The sequence below is a fragment of the Camelus ferus genome, chromosome 12 (assembly GCF_009834535.1).
Source record: "Camelus ferus isolate YT-003-E chromosome 12, BCGSAC_Cfer_1.0, whole genome shotgun sequence".
In the NCBI taxonomy this organism is placed as follows: Eukaryota; Metazoa; Chordata; class Mammalia; order Artiodactyla; family Camelidae; genus Camelus; species Camelus ferus.
Genome location: NC_045707.1, coordinates 38401127 through 38418516, shown reverse-complemented (window position 1 = coordinate 38418516; position 17390 = coordinate 38401127). Strand labels below are relative to the sequence as shown.

At 41.0% G+C, this 17390-nt stretch overlaps 1 protein-coding gene across 1 annotated transcript in view; it reads left to right on the top strand.

The window, feature by feature from the left end:
- The window catches only part of C12H12orf75 (chromosome 12 C12orf75 homolog), a gene marked incomplete at its 5' end in the record, with an annotated part of 32900 nt that extends 25771 nt beyond the window's left edge, over positions 1 to 7129 (top strand). Inside the window, 4 exons of the mRNA XM_032493435.1 lie at positions 1827 to 1862; positions 2657 to 2736; positions 3487 to 3524; positions 6243 to 7129. Coding sequence (XP_032349326.1) covers positions 1827 to 1862; positions 2657 to 2736; positions 3487 to 3491 — 121 coding nt within the window. The remainder of the gene's footprint in view (positions 1 to 1826; positions 1863 to 2656; positions 2737 to 3486; positions 3525 to 6242) is intronic.
- Between the last annotated feature and the right edge of the window lie 10261 nt (positions 7130 to 17390).

Genomic DNA, 17390 nt, shown 5'->3' with positions numbered 1-17390 from the left:
CTGTGTCGTGGAATAATTGTGGAAGGAAGGGGCGAGGCAGCTGTCTTGTGCATGGGAGCATACAGACAGAGGCAGGCACTCAAACTTACTTGAAGGTTTAAAAGAGTGGACATCTGATAAGTTTTTATAAATGGTATCTTTAAAGATTTTGTAATGTATCTGAAGCTCAACTTATTATCCAATAAATATGGCAGCCACATTATCATGTCCTCCGAATTAGGTGTGTGAGGTTATTGATTAACTTTATAATAGAGAACACCAAGTAGTTTTTAGGGTATTGAATAATTTGAGATTATAGATTAAAAATAATTTATTATTTTCTTACACTTGGGGAAGTTAAATATACTTTAAAACCTTGACTATATCCTTGAGCCAAATTAGGCAAAAGGGGAAAGAATTAAACAGCCATGTCATTGGATGAGAAGAGCTGTGGCAGAAAATGGGACATTGTATATGTCCACATCTGCCAGTTGCATATAGCTTCAAACACAATGTCATGATTACTCTGGTCCTGAATGGCCAACATTAACAGTTGTAATAATCTTGAATGAATTTGTCGCCATCATTTTCCTGTTACCTGCATTAACGATTTATAAATCCATTTCAATTAAAAGTAGTAAACACCTTGAAGTGTTATTCCACTTCAAAAAGCATAACACCATTTCTAATACAGTATGACTTTGACACCTTTGAATTAAAAAACGATCCACCTTTAGCAAGAGATAAATGAAGTTGATAATTACCTGGCAAATTCAGGTTATGGGCTCAATTTGGACAAATTAGCTCACAAGGTGTCTTTTTGCTTCTATTGGAGTATTTTCTGTGGGGATGGGCAGTGTTCAACAGATAATTTTGAAATCTCCCCTTCTTCATGGACTTCAGATTTACTGGCTGTTGCAATGAAGCAAAATCTCAAGTACATATACATTTACAACTTTTAAATGGGTGAAACCACCATTAGACATTATGTAGAATTAGGAGATTCAGTGAAGCTGTTTAGATGTTTTCAGGCTACCCCTTCCTTGACTGAAGCCCTTTTAAATTACATGCTGAATTCAGCCAGATACATTTGAGTCTTGTTTTTTTTTTTCTTTCAGAAAAATAACTAATATATGCTAACTAGTGCTCCAAGGAAAGCTTCCTGATCCTCCTAAAAATATGCCAAGGAATTCTAGTAGAACATGGATTCCTCTTATTCAAGGAAAGGCTGTGCATTTTTGAAGGGTGATTCCCTCCAAAAACTTCATTTTGAATATTTCCTCCTTCTCTTCGCAGTAGATCATGTATAAAATGGCTGGCTTTTTAGATAAAAGAAAGTTAAAGTCAATGTAACTCTTTTTGCACTAAAGAAATCTTTCATACCTAGATTTATGCCACTGAACTGGCATGAGAGAAACAAAAATCACAGTGTTAGGGCTGGAAGGGACCTTGGGAATCGCCCTCTTCTCTTACAGATGACATACAGGCAGGTAACTTGCCTATAGCCAGTCTGTCAGGCAGGGAGCAGCCAAGCCAAGAACCCAGGCTTCCCGACGCCTAATTTATGTGCTCTTTCCAATCTCAGCTACCCTCAGTTGTTCATTTTGTTTGGCAGTTGGGCTTGTTGGCCCTTGCTGGATTTGCACATTTCGGTATGTAGAAAATTACCAATTTTTTAGTCTGTAAGTGATTGGGTGGAGACAGAATACTGTTACAGAAAAACTCGCTGGAAGAACTAGAAGTAAAAGTGGCTTTAACTCATCAGTCCGTCCCCTTTTCCTCAGCCGAAAGTGAGGCCGCTGACTACATAACCATATGGCTCATAGCAAATGTTTTTGACCTTTTAGAACAGAAGAGTCGATAACAGAAGATGACAAGAGGAGGTAAGTTTGGTATTGAAGCTGCCTTTAACTTGAATAATTTTGGCCATACTTTATGGATGTAATTTAACCTGCATTAATTTAACTCATGGATTTAATCGACCACCGTAGCACATTGCCAATAAGGATTCCACCAGGAAAACTTTTGGCACAGAGAATGCAGGTAGGAGCATGTGATCTGATAAAGAACTTGGCCCAGGGTTCACAATCTTTCTTCTTTTAAGCAAGGTCGGTTTGTCCTGTGCACACAGCCTGTGCTGGTTTCCATCCTGGGGCCCTTGGATGTGCCATTGTCCCCAACTAGAGGATGTTCCTTCATTTTGCCCACCTTCTCCGTCCTGCCATCCTGTGATTAACTGCACTCCACTCTCATTACTCCTCACCTCTCTCTTTCTCCTCGCTTTATATCTGCCTCTAGGTAAAATGTTTGTGTGTGTCCATGGCACCTAATAGCACTCTGAATTCTTGATGATTGTTGACTGATTAACTGTAATGTCACTGTACTGATATATTACTATACTGAATTATAAAAATCCCAAATTTTCTTTCTCATTGCAAGTAAAATACCTAAAAGTTCTTCTGTACAGCTTTTTCTTTTTACATATAGCTTCTCTTTAACATAGAAAAGCAATTATATTTCCAAGGACAGTAATATTCTGAATTCTACTTTTGAAAAGTCATGAGTTACTTTAATAATTCTCTAATTATTTGAAGGACCTCATGCTTTCACTTTCTGCAAATATAAAGTACCACGTAGTTTGGTCTTATTTTTCTATTATCTACTTCTTTTCATGAAGAAACTATGGAGGGGTGTATGTTGGTCTACCGTCTGAAGCTGTCAATATGGTATCCAATCAAACAAAGACTGTACGAAAAAGTAAGTAAAACCATGTGATATTTACTTTCTCTACATATTTTTTTTGTTTTGTGAAAAAAAATGTGAAATGCATGTTTCAGCTTGCCTGACTACACATTACTGAGTTGCAGTGAACCATGTGTAAGAACCCAGTCTGCTCATTTGTTGAAATTGCCACCCACATAATGGGAGTAATTCCAGACCAAAATTTAGCTTGTTTGTGGTTATGCTTCATGGATATTTTAAATTTCTGGCTAATTTCAGTGATGATCAGTATGAAAATGAAAGCAAATGTTTCAGTAAGTTTATGGGCTTTTGTAGAATATAAAGGTAAATGCCTGTATTATAAATGTGACTGATGATAAGTAGTCTGGTGATTAGAAGCAACGTAACTGCCTATTGTATAGTGAAATGAAGTTTCTGAGTTTTAGTAGTAATTGTGGGGCTAATGAAGTGCTTTTGATAATAGGTGCGATTATGACCTCATAGATAAACAATTGCTTAAGCAGGAAGCTTAAGTGTGGCTCGTGGTAATGCATGCTGATTTACTGATCACTGTACAGTTGTCTGATATAGTTGAAGAGCTATTAATGTTTAATTTTACACAAGCCTTTGTTATTTAACATACTATAGCTATTTGTTTCATTGCTGTTTCTCTACTTAATGGTTTAGACTAGCAAATACATATGTCACAACTACTTTTAGTCTTATAGGAACCTAGAATATGTTCTTTATAACTGAGCATTTAACTTTCTTAATTTTCTCTTTAAGATTAGAAGAAAATAATATCCTGACTCAGTAATCAAGAGGTACTGTATGTTTTTTCTAAATAATTCTACATATTTAGCCTTGATGCATGAAATATAGCTATTAAAGCTCTGTATTTCTAAGAAATCTTGAATTTCAAGAATTGGAGGGGGGTCTCATGATTAAATCTATGGAACTAAGCATGTTTTATTATAAAGAGGGCTTCAATGATTAGATCAATTTTGTTTGCAGTTTTTTTTTTTTCAAATGCAACTTAATTCATTCAATAAGAACAAAATACCGAAGTTTCACTCTTCATTGCCAAAATCTTTGTGGGGCTAGGACTTTGTAAATGACAGATAAGGGGAGACTAGAGAGGCTGGGAATTAGATTAGGATCAATATTAAATGTTTGGCGATGGCCAGGGGGTAGTTAATATACAGAGAGAAGATGTATCGATACCAAAACTCCAATAGAGATGGGCAGTCATCAATGTGCAGAGATGCTGTTACGCAGGAAGGAGCAGTCAAGTCATAGACCGAATCTCCAGGTTGGGTATTATACGTTCAATAGGAACAAAAGAACCCATTGCCTAGAAGATGAAGTGCTGTGGACCTGGTGAAGAGCTTGGAGTTAGAATGAAGACAAACAAGATCAAGGACGGAAGAAAAACAGCCTTCATTCAGTAACTACCCTCTGAGTACCAGCCTCTAAAAGGTGCTGAGCAGCATCTCCATAGAGGCAAAGAGCTTCAGTTTACTTGGTCCAAAATGCATGCAGTGCTCGGATCTGCACTGTCTTTCAGTCTTGCTGAATGACATCCCACCCCTTTGGAACATCCAGTGACCAGGAATGCCCTGTCTCTTGAGATAGCCCATATTCTTTTGGGAGTCAGACAACCTTGGATTTGAATTCAGGCTCTTTTACATACTAGCTGAGCAAGTTACTTCTTTGTAACCTTCATTTTGTAATTCATAATAATGGAACTGATGGTCAGCTTGAAGAGTTCTTGTTAGGATTAAACATGAAGTAAATGGTAGCTTCTGCTGTAATTGTCATTTTTTTTTTGTAACCAGAATCCAGCCATTGGTAGACCAGAAGCAAGATTGATTCAATATTGAACCAACTTCTTGCTCAGGGCCAGTACTGGTGGCTAGGGTCTGGGATGGGATGGGTTGCAGAATAAGCTCACAGGTGGAGACAAGTAAGCTTCCCTACTGGGGGAAAGAGACAACTGATTTATTCTGGACAAGAAATCCAACAATCTTGGGTGGCCACTTCTTCAAAAACTATCTCATCAAGGCAACAGCATCACAGATATTTATCCCCTGGTGCCCATAACCACATTAGGCTGTTGAGTTTCTCTTTAGGAATCTGCTAAGAATATTCTATTTCTAGTATTTTTAATAGAATTCTAGCTCTCAGGCAGATTTCTAAGTTCCCTGCCAGTTTTCCCTTATATACAGCAGTATTTTTATTATTCGCATCAAATAGAAAAAGTAACCTAGTTGAAAATAAGCATACATTACTGTTTACCCTCCTGAAAACAGGGTGTATTTCAAAAAGCATATTAATAGAGTGGAAAGAGGTGCCCTGTACATAGATAGCAGGGGACTCAGTAGCTTTATTAACATGGGACCTTAGATGAAGATCCTTACCTTCTCCCAGCCTCTCTCAATTTCAGTTTTCACAGAAGAGACTTATACAAGATAACTGTCCAATTTTGTATGGGACCTAGAATTCCCTGATGACAGTGAGCAGCGTTGCTGATACATCAGTCCATATAACTTTCCACGGCTGGCTAGAATATTTCCTTACTGCTCGTGGCTGTAAATAGGAAGATAAAGTCATTTTGTCACCATCCCTCTCCCTTCTCAATTTCCCCCATTCCTTAACTCAATTTCTAAACAGTCGCTTTGCCTCTTTTGAATTCCCTGAGGAGTTTTCTAAGTTGAAAGGCTGTCCATTTTCCTTAGTTGCTAATTATGCATTGTGGTACTTATCTGTGAGGCGTCTGAGCTTAAGTTATTGGACAGAAAACCCCGATGACACAGTCCTTTGGAGAGGGAGATGTCTTATGGAAAAGATTGGAAACACTTTTTTTTGTTTGTTTGTTTTTACATGTTAGGTCAAAAAAACAATCTCTCTAGAAATAAAGCCACTGAACTCACTCAGTAACCAAAATTCAAAGTTGATTACTTTTTGAAGCAATTGAGGAATTATTTCAGAATCTCTTAAAATTACTTCTATCACGGTACAAAGGTGTAGTTTCTTCCACAGATGACTCGAGGGTGAAAGTTATGCCCATTTAGATGTATGGAGTCCTGCCAGCACAGTGATGCTTCTCAGATGCCAAGGGATGAGCCAGCTGCCTCAGAATCCCCTGGAGGAGCTCGGGAGAGTGTGGATGGCTCGACCCCTCCCAGGAGGGTCGGATCAGGCAGCCAAAGGACGGCGCTGTGACTGAGCAGTCTGTCTCAGAGATGTGGATGTGTAGCTACGTTTGGGCATCATCATGTTGTTGTATTTTAACTATTAGTTTAGAAATCTTTCTCCACGTGACTTTGTCTCTTTATATAAGAATCCTCAGGGCTTCACACTGTGCTGGCCACCTATTGAGTCTCAAATAAATATTGAACGCATGTTGAACATGTGCTTTTACTAAAAAGAAAATCAGTAAATAATTTGCAGGCTTAAAGCTGATATATATGTATTTTTATCTCCGTTGTGTCTTTTCGTGTTTGCAAACTCTTGTCTTTTTTGTTTTTTTGCCTTCATAGCTTGCTCATCAAGATTTGGATGGAATTTTTGCTTCGCAGGACATTGTAGTGCACACAGACATTCCGAAGGAAAGTGTAAACAGTCGCTCCTCCCCCCTCCTCCAAAATTCTTAGTTTATAGTTAAAACCATGGGTATATAGTGAATGTTGTGGTACTAGAAAAGAATTGGTTAAACAGTACTCATCTATGGAACTTGCCGTGGTCCACCGGCTGAAGACGAGCTTACAGATGGTTACTGCCCATCCGGCCACTGTGCTCCAGCTGCGTCCTCACCCTGGCCATCCCCACAGCTCATGAAGATCATGTCTTTTCACTGATACTTTTTTGATAGTTTTTATATAACAAAATCCTTAATCTATTTATAACTTAAAAGAATAAGGCACTATAAACAAATTACTCAAAGTAATATATTTGTCTTATCTTTCACTATTTCTATGTCATGCTGATTTTTAGCTGTAAAGCTGTTAAATTGATTCTTATTATCTCTTCTCCTTTTTTACTCTTTGGTTTTCAGCTTTATTTAAATGTCAGAGGGTTTTCTTTATGAGAACAGTGTGTTACATTGCAATACTTTAAACTGAGAAAAGTGAACTGAGATTTGCACGCCATGTGCACATTTTGATTATCCTCCTGTTTTCTTTTGTCAAAGGCTTATGTAGCCACAAGTACGTCATAGTCATTGAGTCTCCCATTCTGCCTGTGTGTGATCAGAGCATCTCATTGCCTTAACTCCACGCTCTTTTCCAGGCTTGTCACTGATGGTTAGTGGGATATTTGGAAAGTTCTTAATTTGATAGTGACCATGTGTATCCGTTTGGTACTGCAATGTAAAATCACTCAATTTACCAATGTATTTCAACAATTAAAACATTTTTATCCCTCTTTACCTGGATTTCTTTAGTTATTTTTTGAAAGAACACTTTCAAATAAGTCGCACGTAGCATTGTGATATATAGATACAATATATCAGTATAAAAATAATATAATAATAGATTACTGTGAAAAAACAATATTTTTTCCACAAGAAAAGCATGACCTTATATATTTGGTCCACACATCTACCATTTTAAAATCAATTAAAAAAAACCTGAAGATGAGAACCACTAAGAGATGGTTGTGATACACGGACTCCCGCCCTACACTCACACATAATGGCATTTAGGTGGAACTTAAGCAGGGCTAGGCTAGGGCAATGAGTGATAAGGTTCACCTCCTGCACGAGACACGCCTTTAAGATTAGGAGAGGGGGCTGTTTAATACACGGAGACCAACACAGTGTCAAGGGAAAAGAAACTTAAGAGTGTGTCTTAATTGAAACATTACATTAGGAAGGTCCGAGACGTTCCAGAGGGCAGGGCTATGCCTGTCCCAGCACCGGGTAAAACCCAGTGCTTAGTAACTGGGTTTTTGATAATGCTGAGGCCATCCTATTGCATCACATGTTTCTCCCACTTCTGTCTCCACTAAAGCAACCCATTAAGTGAAGACAAACTTCTTTTTCCATCAGTAGAGTCCCTAACACATACATTTAGCACTCAATTACACATTTTGCTTATTCTTCAAATATTTAATATTGAAGCACTGCAGACTCCCTAGCAGACAGCTGCCTTGTGTATGCCTTTCCATTCTTAGGATTGGGTCCCAGGGACTTACTGTAAAGAAGTGGCCTTGGGTTGATATGAAAGGAAGATAATTTATGAAATTTGTGACTTTCTCTTAGATGGGGACAGACTGTGATGTCTTCTCTAGAGCAGTAATATCTTTGGGACAGATTTAAGGCCTTGGGTAAATCATTTGATTTTTCTGTGCGTTGGAAATTTTCAATGAATGGAACAAAATCTATTCTAATTTTCTTCTAAGATTGTCAGCAGAATTCATTCTGTCCTTGATTCATACATCCAGCAGTTATTTCCCAAATGTCTGCTCTAGGCCCGGCATCGTTTCAGGCATTGGAGACGCAGTAGTGCACAAATCAGACAAAACTCCTTGGCATCATGGGGTTTATGTTTTATGAGGGGTGGGGATGACATACTAGGTGAATATATAGTTGTCAGAGTAATAAGTTCTATGGGGAAAACCAAGCCAGAGAAGAGGGAATAGAGAGCCAGTTGGGAAGGTGGTATTGCAATTTTAATCTTAAATAGGATGATCAGGGAATTACTCACTGAGAAGATGAAATTTGAAAGCAAAGAGCTGAAGGAGAAGTACCTACCCATGTGGGTTCCAGCAGAAAGATATTTTAAGGAGAAGGAGTAAGTGAAAATGCCCCACGCAGGGGTGTGTCTGGAAGATCTGAAGAAGCACAGAGTCAGTGTAGCTGGACAAAAGATGGCGAATGGAGGAGTTGTAGGGGAGGTCAAAGAGCCCTGAGGAGGAAGGTTTTGGAGGAAGATCAGGTCTATTATAGACCACTGGCTTCATTTTTTGTTTTAAGATAAAAATTGTATATATGGTGTACAACATGATTTTATATACATTGTGAAGTGAGGCTGAGCTAAGTTAAGCCAACACATCAACTCACATACTGTTGTGTGTGTGATGAGATCACTTGAAATCTACTTTCTGAGCATATTTCAGGTATTCAGTACAGTATAACTGTCGTCATCATGCTGTACATTAGCTCTCTAGACTAATCAGTCCCAAATAATTGCAACTTTGTACCCTCTGACCCACATCTCCCCACTCTCCCTTAGCACTCAGTGTTCTACTCTCTGCTTCTGTGAGTTTTTAGATTTCACTTACAGGTGAGATCAAACAGTATTTTTCTTTGTCTGGCTTTTTTTTTTTTTTAACTTAGCATAATGTCTTCCAGGCTCATCTCTGTTGCTACAAATGGCAGGATTTCCTTCTTTGGTATGGCTGATTAATGTTCCATTGTGTATATACACCACATTTTCTTTATTCATCCATCCAGTGGACACTGAGGTTGTTTCCATGTCTTGACTATTGTGAATACTGTAGTGAACATGGGGGCACAGCTTTTAGACAGTGACTTCAGATACATACCCAGAAGGAGAATTGCTGGATCCTATGGCAGTTCTATTTTGAATTTTTTGAGGAACCTCCATACTGTTTTCCACTAGTGGCTGCACCAATTTTCATTCCCACCAACAGAGTACAAGAGATTCCTTTTCTCCACACTCTCTCCAGCACTTACTGCCTGTCTTTTTGATGACAGCCATTCTAACTGGTGTGAGGTGATATTTCATTATGGTTTTGACTTGTGTCTTCCTGATGATCAGAGATGCTGAGCATCACTTCACATACCTGCTGGCTGTCTGCAGGTCTCCCTTAGAGAAGTGTCTATTCGGGTTTCTTTGCCCATTTTTGAGTTGGGTTGTATTATTGTTATTGAGTTGAATTCCTTATATTCTTTGATACTAACCCCTTATCAGAAAGATGTGTGGCTTGCAAATATTTCCTCCTATTCCATAGGTTTCTCTTCTCTGTTGATTATTTCCTTTGCTGTGTTCAACAATAAAGGAATATTTGAAATTATGAGTCATCTTTACAGGATTATAATAGTCATAAAAATCATGCTTTTGAAGAATATGTAATTTAATAAGAAAGTGTTCACAGTATATTTCAGACAGCAAAGACAAAAGTTATATACAGAATTATCCCAGATATGTATGTATGTGTTTGTGTACACACACAGAGTAAGGCTGAGGAGGGCGTGGTACAGTGGTGTGTTGGGTCCTTGTCTCTCATTGTTCAGTGACCTTCATGCCTGGTACCCCCCGACGCCTAGCACTAGCGCAGTGTTAGGCTCCCAGGAGTAACAATGGTTTATTGAAAGTTGATGAACGGACTTCCTCCATCAGTTTACCAGATCTTGACAGTTTAGAGAGTTTTAGCTACATTATATCTAATGCTCATGGAAATCTTCTACACTTTAAGGTAATAGGAAAACAGGATGATAGTTTGAATCGATTTCCTGCTTAACAATCGGCACAAAATATGTAATAACTTTCAGTGTTTAATGTCTTATTAAAAAACAAAACAAAACCAAACCAAACCACGGGCGCAGGTCATGCTGCGTGATGCGTACATTTACTGTCCTCTGGTGGAGTCAACTTTGAATAGCAGCTTTATTTTTCCCCCTTCATTGCTAATGATGGGAGTAATCCATATTTTACTTTCCTTAATATATTCGTGTATTCGAGGATTCAGCAGTTTCTTCATAATAGCAGGGAGTTTATATCCTGGATTTGAAACTTTCTAGCTATGTATCTTGGGTAGTTGACTTAACGTCTGTGTCTCAGATTCCTAATCTGTAAAATGGAGACAATAATAAAATAGTAAAAATGAGTATGTATCGAGCACTACCGGTAACATGCCATCAATAAACTCATTGCATTTCCACAATAGTCTGTTTATATCAGAATACATTTCCATCCTACAAACAAGGAAACCAAGATCCCAGAGGAAAATAGTTGCTGCTTCTCAGAGAAGTGTGAGAATCAAGTGAGTTAATACGCGTAAGGTGATTCGGAGATGGCGTGATGCAGAGTAAGTGTTCAGTAACACCATCAGCACGCGTGTTACAAGACTGGGTCTGTGCCAAAGACGTTGCCATGGGCCACAGGGATCTTGATTTATGTTTGGACTACTCCCGTTTGAAACACATGCCAGTTACTTGCATCATGAAATGTGCACTATATCAAATAGTAAACTGTATTTATTTATACGTATTTTCCAGACACTTTTATTAAGCCAGAACATAACTCCTCATTTCTCCAGGTACTGGGGTCAGTCTATTTCACTCTTAATTGTCCTAGGAAATTTGTGGGAGGGAAGGATAAAAAGGGCACATTTAGTATTTACATTAGTTTGCAATCATCTGCAGGTAAATGGGATCTCTATGTATTTTCCCAGGTCTGAGTATGGGAAGTGGGGGTGAGGGAGCCAGGATGGTGCCCAAAGCTATTCATGTAGCTCCTTAGGCTGCCCATTTCTTTATCTACTCAAAAACTATGTACTGAGCCCCCGTGTCTTGTATTGTTCTAAGCACTGGCCTCTCCCTCAGTTCTTCCTTAAGAAATTAATCATGATTAAAATATCACTCTTTAAAAATATTCTGTTAGGTTGAATAACATCCCCTTCTGAAATTCATGTCCACTCAGAATTTCAGACTGTGACCTGATTTGTAAATAGGGTCTTTCCAGATGTAATTAGTTGAGGTCACACTGCATTAAATGGGCTCTAAATCCAATATGACTGGTATCTTCTAAGAAGGGAAGACAGACAGACACACAGGGAGACTGTCATGTGAAGAAGGAGGCAGAGATGGGAGTGATGCAGTTACAAGCCAAGAAATGCCATGGGTTGCTGGAGGCACCAGAAGCTGGAGGTGGCGAGAAAAGATTCTAAAAACTTTCAAAGGATCACTATATAGATAGATAGATAGATAAAACCCAAATTTCTTCTGTATAGCACAGGGAACTAAACTAAATATCTCGTAATAACTTTTAATAAAAAAGAAAAAAAAGTTTCAAAGGGAGCATAGCCCTGCTGACACCTTGATTTTCAACTTCTAGCCTCCAGAACTGTGAGAAAATACCTTTCTGTCCTTTTAAGGCACCCAGTTTCTGGTACATGGTTATGGCAGCCACAGGGAACTGAACCACCAAAAAGCAGTTTGTAGAACACTGCTTTCTGCTCACAAGGAAGTGGGCTTGTGAGTGCCTGGTCCCTGAACAGATGGATTTTCCCACCCAGTCTTTCTCTGAAGCATTTCCTGAGGGCAGGCTGGCTCCCAAGGAGGATGGAGATTAGCTGAGCAAACCAGTTCCTTCCAGAAACTCACCAATCAGAGGGGAAGGACAGGAGGTCCAGCTAAGGTTTCTTCCAGGGGAAACACGGGGAGTGGGGAATAAGGGTTCCTGCCTAACACTGAACTGTACATGCCAATTTTTCCAGCCTGCACAATGTTTTTCTAAAAAAATTGAATTGGTTCCCAACATTAAAAAGTTGGGAGATTTCATGTAAAATACAGATTTCAGGCTTCTCTAAGAATATGGAACGTCTGTTCATACTGGGCCACATGCCCTCACGGTGAGGAACTCCTGCTGCAAAGTTGTTAGTGGGTAGACACACCCCTAAATTAGAGGGTGCATGGAGGGGTCCTCACAGCAGAGGAAGAGGGACAAAGTGAATGATTGTTTTATAGCTCAGAAGAGGAAAAGGAAAGAAAGGCACTGGGCAGGGGGAAAGCACCCGAGGCAGGAGCTGTCAGCCAGGGTGGCTGGTAGAGACAGCTCCAGCTGTGGATTTTACGGGTGGCTTCTGACATCACATTTTCCTCCGGGTGTGCTGGAGCCAAATACCTTGTCTTCCGTTCTTGTATAGGCTTTTCCTGTAGTTGTCATGGCAATTGTCAGCGGTCATGGCACTGGTGGGTGTGTCATTTAGCATGCTAATGCATCACAGTGACCGTAAAATGAGGCTCAAGGTCCACTGGAAGTCAAATCCTCCACCATCTTGGGCTTCACAGGTTCTAGCCAGTTCTTGTTTCTTCTCTCTGCAGCTGTCTCCTGAGACTTACTAAGAGTAATTGGTTTCTATTCAAGGGAGGGGCAGGGGTATGATTCTGAGGACAATAGCCTTAGTAACAAAAAAGGAAAGTTGCTCTTAAGAATATCTGCAATCTGGTGGACCCAGCATCCCCCCACCCTCCAAAAGCCATCTCTGAAGATTCTGTTCACGCATGAACGTTTAAGGGAAAAGGGGAAGTAATCTCAGTTAATCGTTGAGATAAGGTGGTCAGAGTCGTTGCTGTCCCCCAGTGCCTGCAGGCTTGTCCCAGCCAACTGCTTCAGCCTGCTCTTCTGTGACTCAGGGAGGCCTGGGAGACTTCAGCTTTTCTATAAACAGGAGGCAGGGGTTGAGCAGGGAGCCTACAGGGCTCAATATCAGTCTCCCCCTTTTCTTTTGCTGAGTCTCAATCTTGAGAGCAAGTGTTGGACAAGAAAGGGAATACCATCTTGGATAGAGGGGTTAGTCAAACTCAGCAGAGGAGCCTGGTTTTAGGGGGACTCGGTGTCAAAGTGGTGCCTTCTTCAGATGGGGGCAGGCCCCAGCTCGCCATCCTACCTGCCACCTCCCCCCATGTCTCACCTTGGTCCTCACCACTCCTCTGTTCCCACCTGGCACCTTCAGACATTTTGGCTCAGGCTTCTCAGAGCAGCGGTTGAGAGCACAGACTTGAGTCCAACAAAGCCCTGGTTCATATCTGTGCTCAATTACTCCCTCAGGGTGTGGGCTTGGGCAGTTTACTTCACCTCCTTGAGCCTCAGTTTGCTTATTTGTAAAATGGGAATAGAAGCTGCCTTATGGTGCCACTGAGAGAATTCAATAACGTGATCACGTGAGTCTTTTTGTACCGATACAGGCCCCGTCGATGGGAGCTATTGCTTTAGAAAGCAGAACCGGACACTGTTGGAGGAAACCTGGACTGAGAGAATGCCTCTGCTGTGAAGTATGCTTTGTCTGGTTTTAGGGCTGCCCTCCATCACACCAATTTTCAGAAAAATATTTTAATAAGCCGGCTTCCAAGGAGCCCCTTTCTGTAGTAAGGAGTCCAATAGCAGTTTGGGGAATTAGAGGTCCAATTAAGGCATTTTTTTCCTCCTCCCCAACAGTTTGAGTCTCTTCTGGAAGGAGGTTGCGGGGAGGCAGGAAACTCTGGATCTCATCCAAATACTTTGATGTCTGGGTTTTAAAATAGTTGTGATCTTAGCTGGCTTTGCAGACTTCCTAGTGGCCCTCAAAGGACAGTTTCTGCTCGCACTGATCACAGTCTCCTGGGAGGCCCAGAATGATGGAAGACGCAGAAGGATCCAATTGACTTCAAGTAGCCTACTTCCAGGTGGAGGTGAGAAACCGGATGGGACTGGGAAGGAGGCAGGGTGACAGCAAAGGGTTTTTTTTTTTTAAAGGGGCTGCTCTACAGAGCCCTACACTTTTTCTCCCAAGTCACTGTGTTCTTATCAAGAAGGAATTGTGTTTGTTTCTAAACCTATTCAGCCAATTATACTTAATGCCATTTAGTACCAATAAAATATTCCTTAAATGTTAAAAACATGAAACATGAATGCAGAAACATGCTCTTTTTATGAAAATTAGACGGAATGTTTCAAAAAATATGAGATGCTTAAAGAAACTCATTAAAGTAGTCGTGGGAGGGGGAGGGTATAGCTCAGTGGTAGAGTGCCTGCTTAGCATGCATGAGGTCTTGGGTTCAATCCCCGGTACCTCCACTAACAAATAAGCAAATAAAATAAATAAACCTAATTACCTACCCCCCACTAAAAATTAAAAAAAAAAGTTTAAAAAAATTGTCATGGGATGAAAAAATTTATCGAAAATTTAGGATTCTGCAATTAGATTACTTAAAGATCTTTAAGATCTTATTCCATTCTAAAGAAATAGAGATAGGATATCTTAGCTAATGCAAAATAGATGTGATTTATGCCAGAAAGGAAAAGTGGAACTCCAATCAGCACATCCATATTTAAAAAAAAAAAACTTTTGGCCCAAACATAACATTGCACTAGCCCTTCCTTCCTTTTTCCATTCCTTCCTTCCTTCCTCTTTTTTCTTTTTTCTATAAAAAGTGAACCGATTTCTCTCTTAGTAGCAATAGAATATTTCAGGAATTTGTGTTTTTTTTAAATTAAAATACTCAAGTTATGTATGTGTCATTAAAAAAGTGATTCCGTGCTTTTGCTGCCTTTTCTGATTGACAATCTCTGGAGTCGTTGAGGCCATGGGGTCTTTACTGTATGTATAAAGTTCTATACGAGATTTCCAGATCCTTCCAAGATGGCAGATTAGGCTTCAAGCTCTGCCTGCAACCCAACCCCCGATGAATTCTGAAAAAATTATAGAGGAAAACATGATACAGGAAATAAAAGATGAAAACCAAAACAAAACAGCAACCAATCAACCAAACATACAAACAACGAAGCACTGTGAGAAAGCTCTTGGGAGATGGACCGCTGCTTTGTATTGTAGGTTTGGGGTGGGTGGGGGTGGTGTGGCCTGGGGCAGAGGGTCTCGTGCTCAGATAAACTGAACAATGCAGCGAAGGTGCTCCTGAATTCCCGATCCACAGAAATTGTGTGAAATAAATTTGTTATTGTCTTAAGCTGTTAAACTTGGGGGGCAGTTTGTTACGCTGCAATAGATAGGAATTCAAACAAGGAAATGGGACTGAGTATTCCGAAATTTCTTCCCGCTTTGCCTACATAAGGCTCTCAGGTGTGCCTCTGGGTGGTTAGGTCCTTTCCATGGCTCACATTTCTGTGCCTTTATTAAGCTCCTGTCATCTTTCTGCCATTGCCTATTTCAGGGAAGGAGTCAGTATGGAAAGATCCTTTTAAAACACTGGTTTGTTCTTCTCCCAAGATGAAGCCCAGGGAGTTTACCTTGCAGAGTTAAAGGTGGCCTCGGAGCCCATCTTGGGGGAGTGTACCCGAGGGTACTCAGGTGCTGGTTCTGCTCAATCATTGGTGACAGCCACACAAATGGAAGCAGTTTATTTTGGCTTGCAGATCAAGGCTGGGTTTTCACTGATTGGGGAAAGGAGCAGTGGGGAGTCTTTGGCCGAGGAGAGGAGCTGCTTCTCTGATTCATGGCAAGTGACTTTCCTTTCCTGGCCAGGGCTTTCCCAGATGACTTTCTAAGTGGTGTTCTTTCAAGTAAGGACATGCAGCTGAGAGTTCAGCCGCTTGAAGAGGCTTTCAGCAGACTTGGGACACTCATGAGCTTGTGTCCTTTCTCCCGCGTGTTCAGCAGTCCCTGTTGTGCTCTCGTGGACACCCAGAAACATTTGCCTAGGTTGCTCCCTTTTGATGGTTGGGAATATTACGTTCATTAGGGTCAGCATTTTTGTCCCACCCTAGCCTCACATCTGAGTTTTTTTTATTTGAATGGAGTGCAGTTTCTCATCTCCCACTGATCTTGAAGCCTCTGCTTTTGATGTTCTTGTTTTGGGGGGGCTGTGATGGGCTTGATAATTTTCTGTGCTAAAATGCTCTTGTGTCTTCCAATAAAAATAAGAGCCGTGCTTTCCTCAGTGTCCACTCTGGGTCAGGCATGGGTCAGGCACTACGCTCAGTGGTGTATCTGCGTCATCTCACCCAACCCTCCACAAACCTGTTTGGTGAGGACCACTACTGCTGAGGATCTGACAGGTGAAGTGATTTGTTCAAGATCATGGAGTCAATCAGTCAGGGCATGGGGAGAGAACTGACCCCAGGCCAGGGGGATTCCTAAGCTGGTTTGTGTGACACAGCACCAGGGGGCCACTCCTACTCTGCCAGGAAGCCTTCTGCCAGGATGGCATCTGGAAAAGCTGAGGACAAGAGAGCAGAGGCTACCTGCTGGCTCAGCCCCCTCCCCCCAAGGGTTCTGGGACTCCTGGCTTATCAGGGCACCCAACACCAAGCTTTGTTTTCCCACCTGGAAGAACTTCAACTCTGATCACGAAATCCACGACTATAATAACAACTAAGGTCGTTCAGCAAATACTTTTCTCTAGGGAAGTCCACGTTGAGGAGGTTTGATATACTGTATTTTGAAGTGTGTGTGTCCAGCTCTCCTGCCCTCCCAGCCCTGTCCCTGGCACAACCTGGGTGTGACTGCCCTGGTGGTCATTTCTACCTGCAATAGTGCTCTGCGTCCCGGGCACGCCAGACACTCCCACTGGATGTCTGTCGTCAATACCGGCACTCTGCACATTCTCTCCCAGTGCTTTGAGGGGGACCCCCTATCTGCCTCTGCTGAGCTGTCATGCAACCTTCTGAGAGCGTGAATCCCCTTCTTTCAGAGCCAGGATGGTGTGGAGCTCAGTGAGGGGCTAAGGAATCAGGCTGCCTGCAGTTGCTCTCCGGGCTTTAGTCCCTGCTCCCTGTGTGTCTGCAGGCATCTGAACTTTAGCTTCCCCATCTGTGAAGTGGAGACCAGGTTACCCATCCTGTCTTAGCCGCAAAGAATAACTGAGACAATGTACTCAAGCCCTGCTAGGTAGCTTCATCCAGGAAATAGAGGCCTTTCTATCTTTTCCTTATTCAAACATCTTTTTATTCTTATCACGTCTTCAAGTCAGAGGGAATATGTTCCAGCAGCTTAGATTTTTTGGG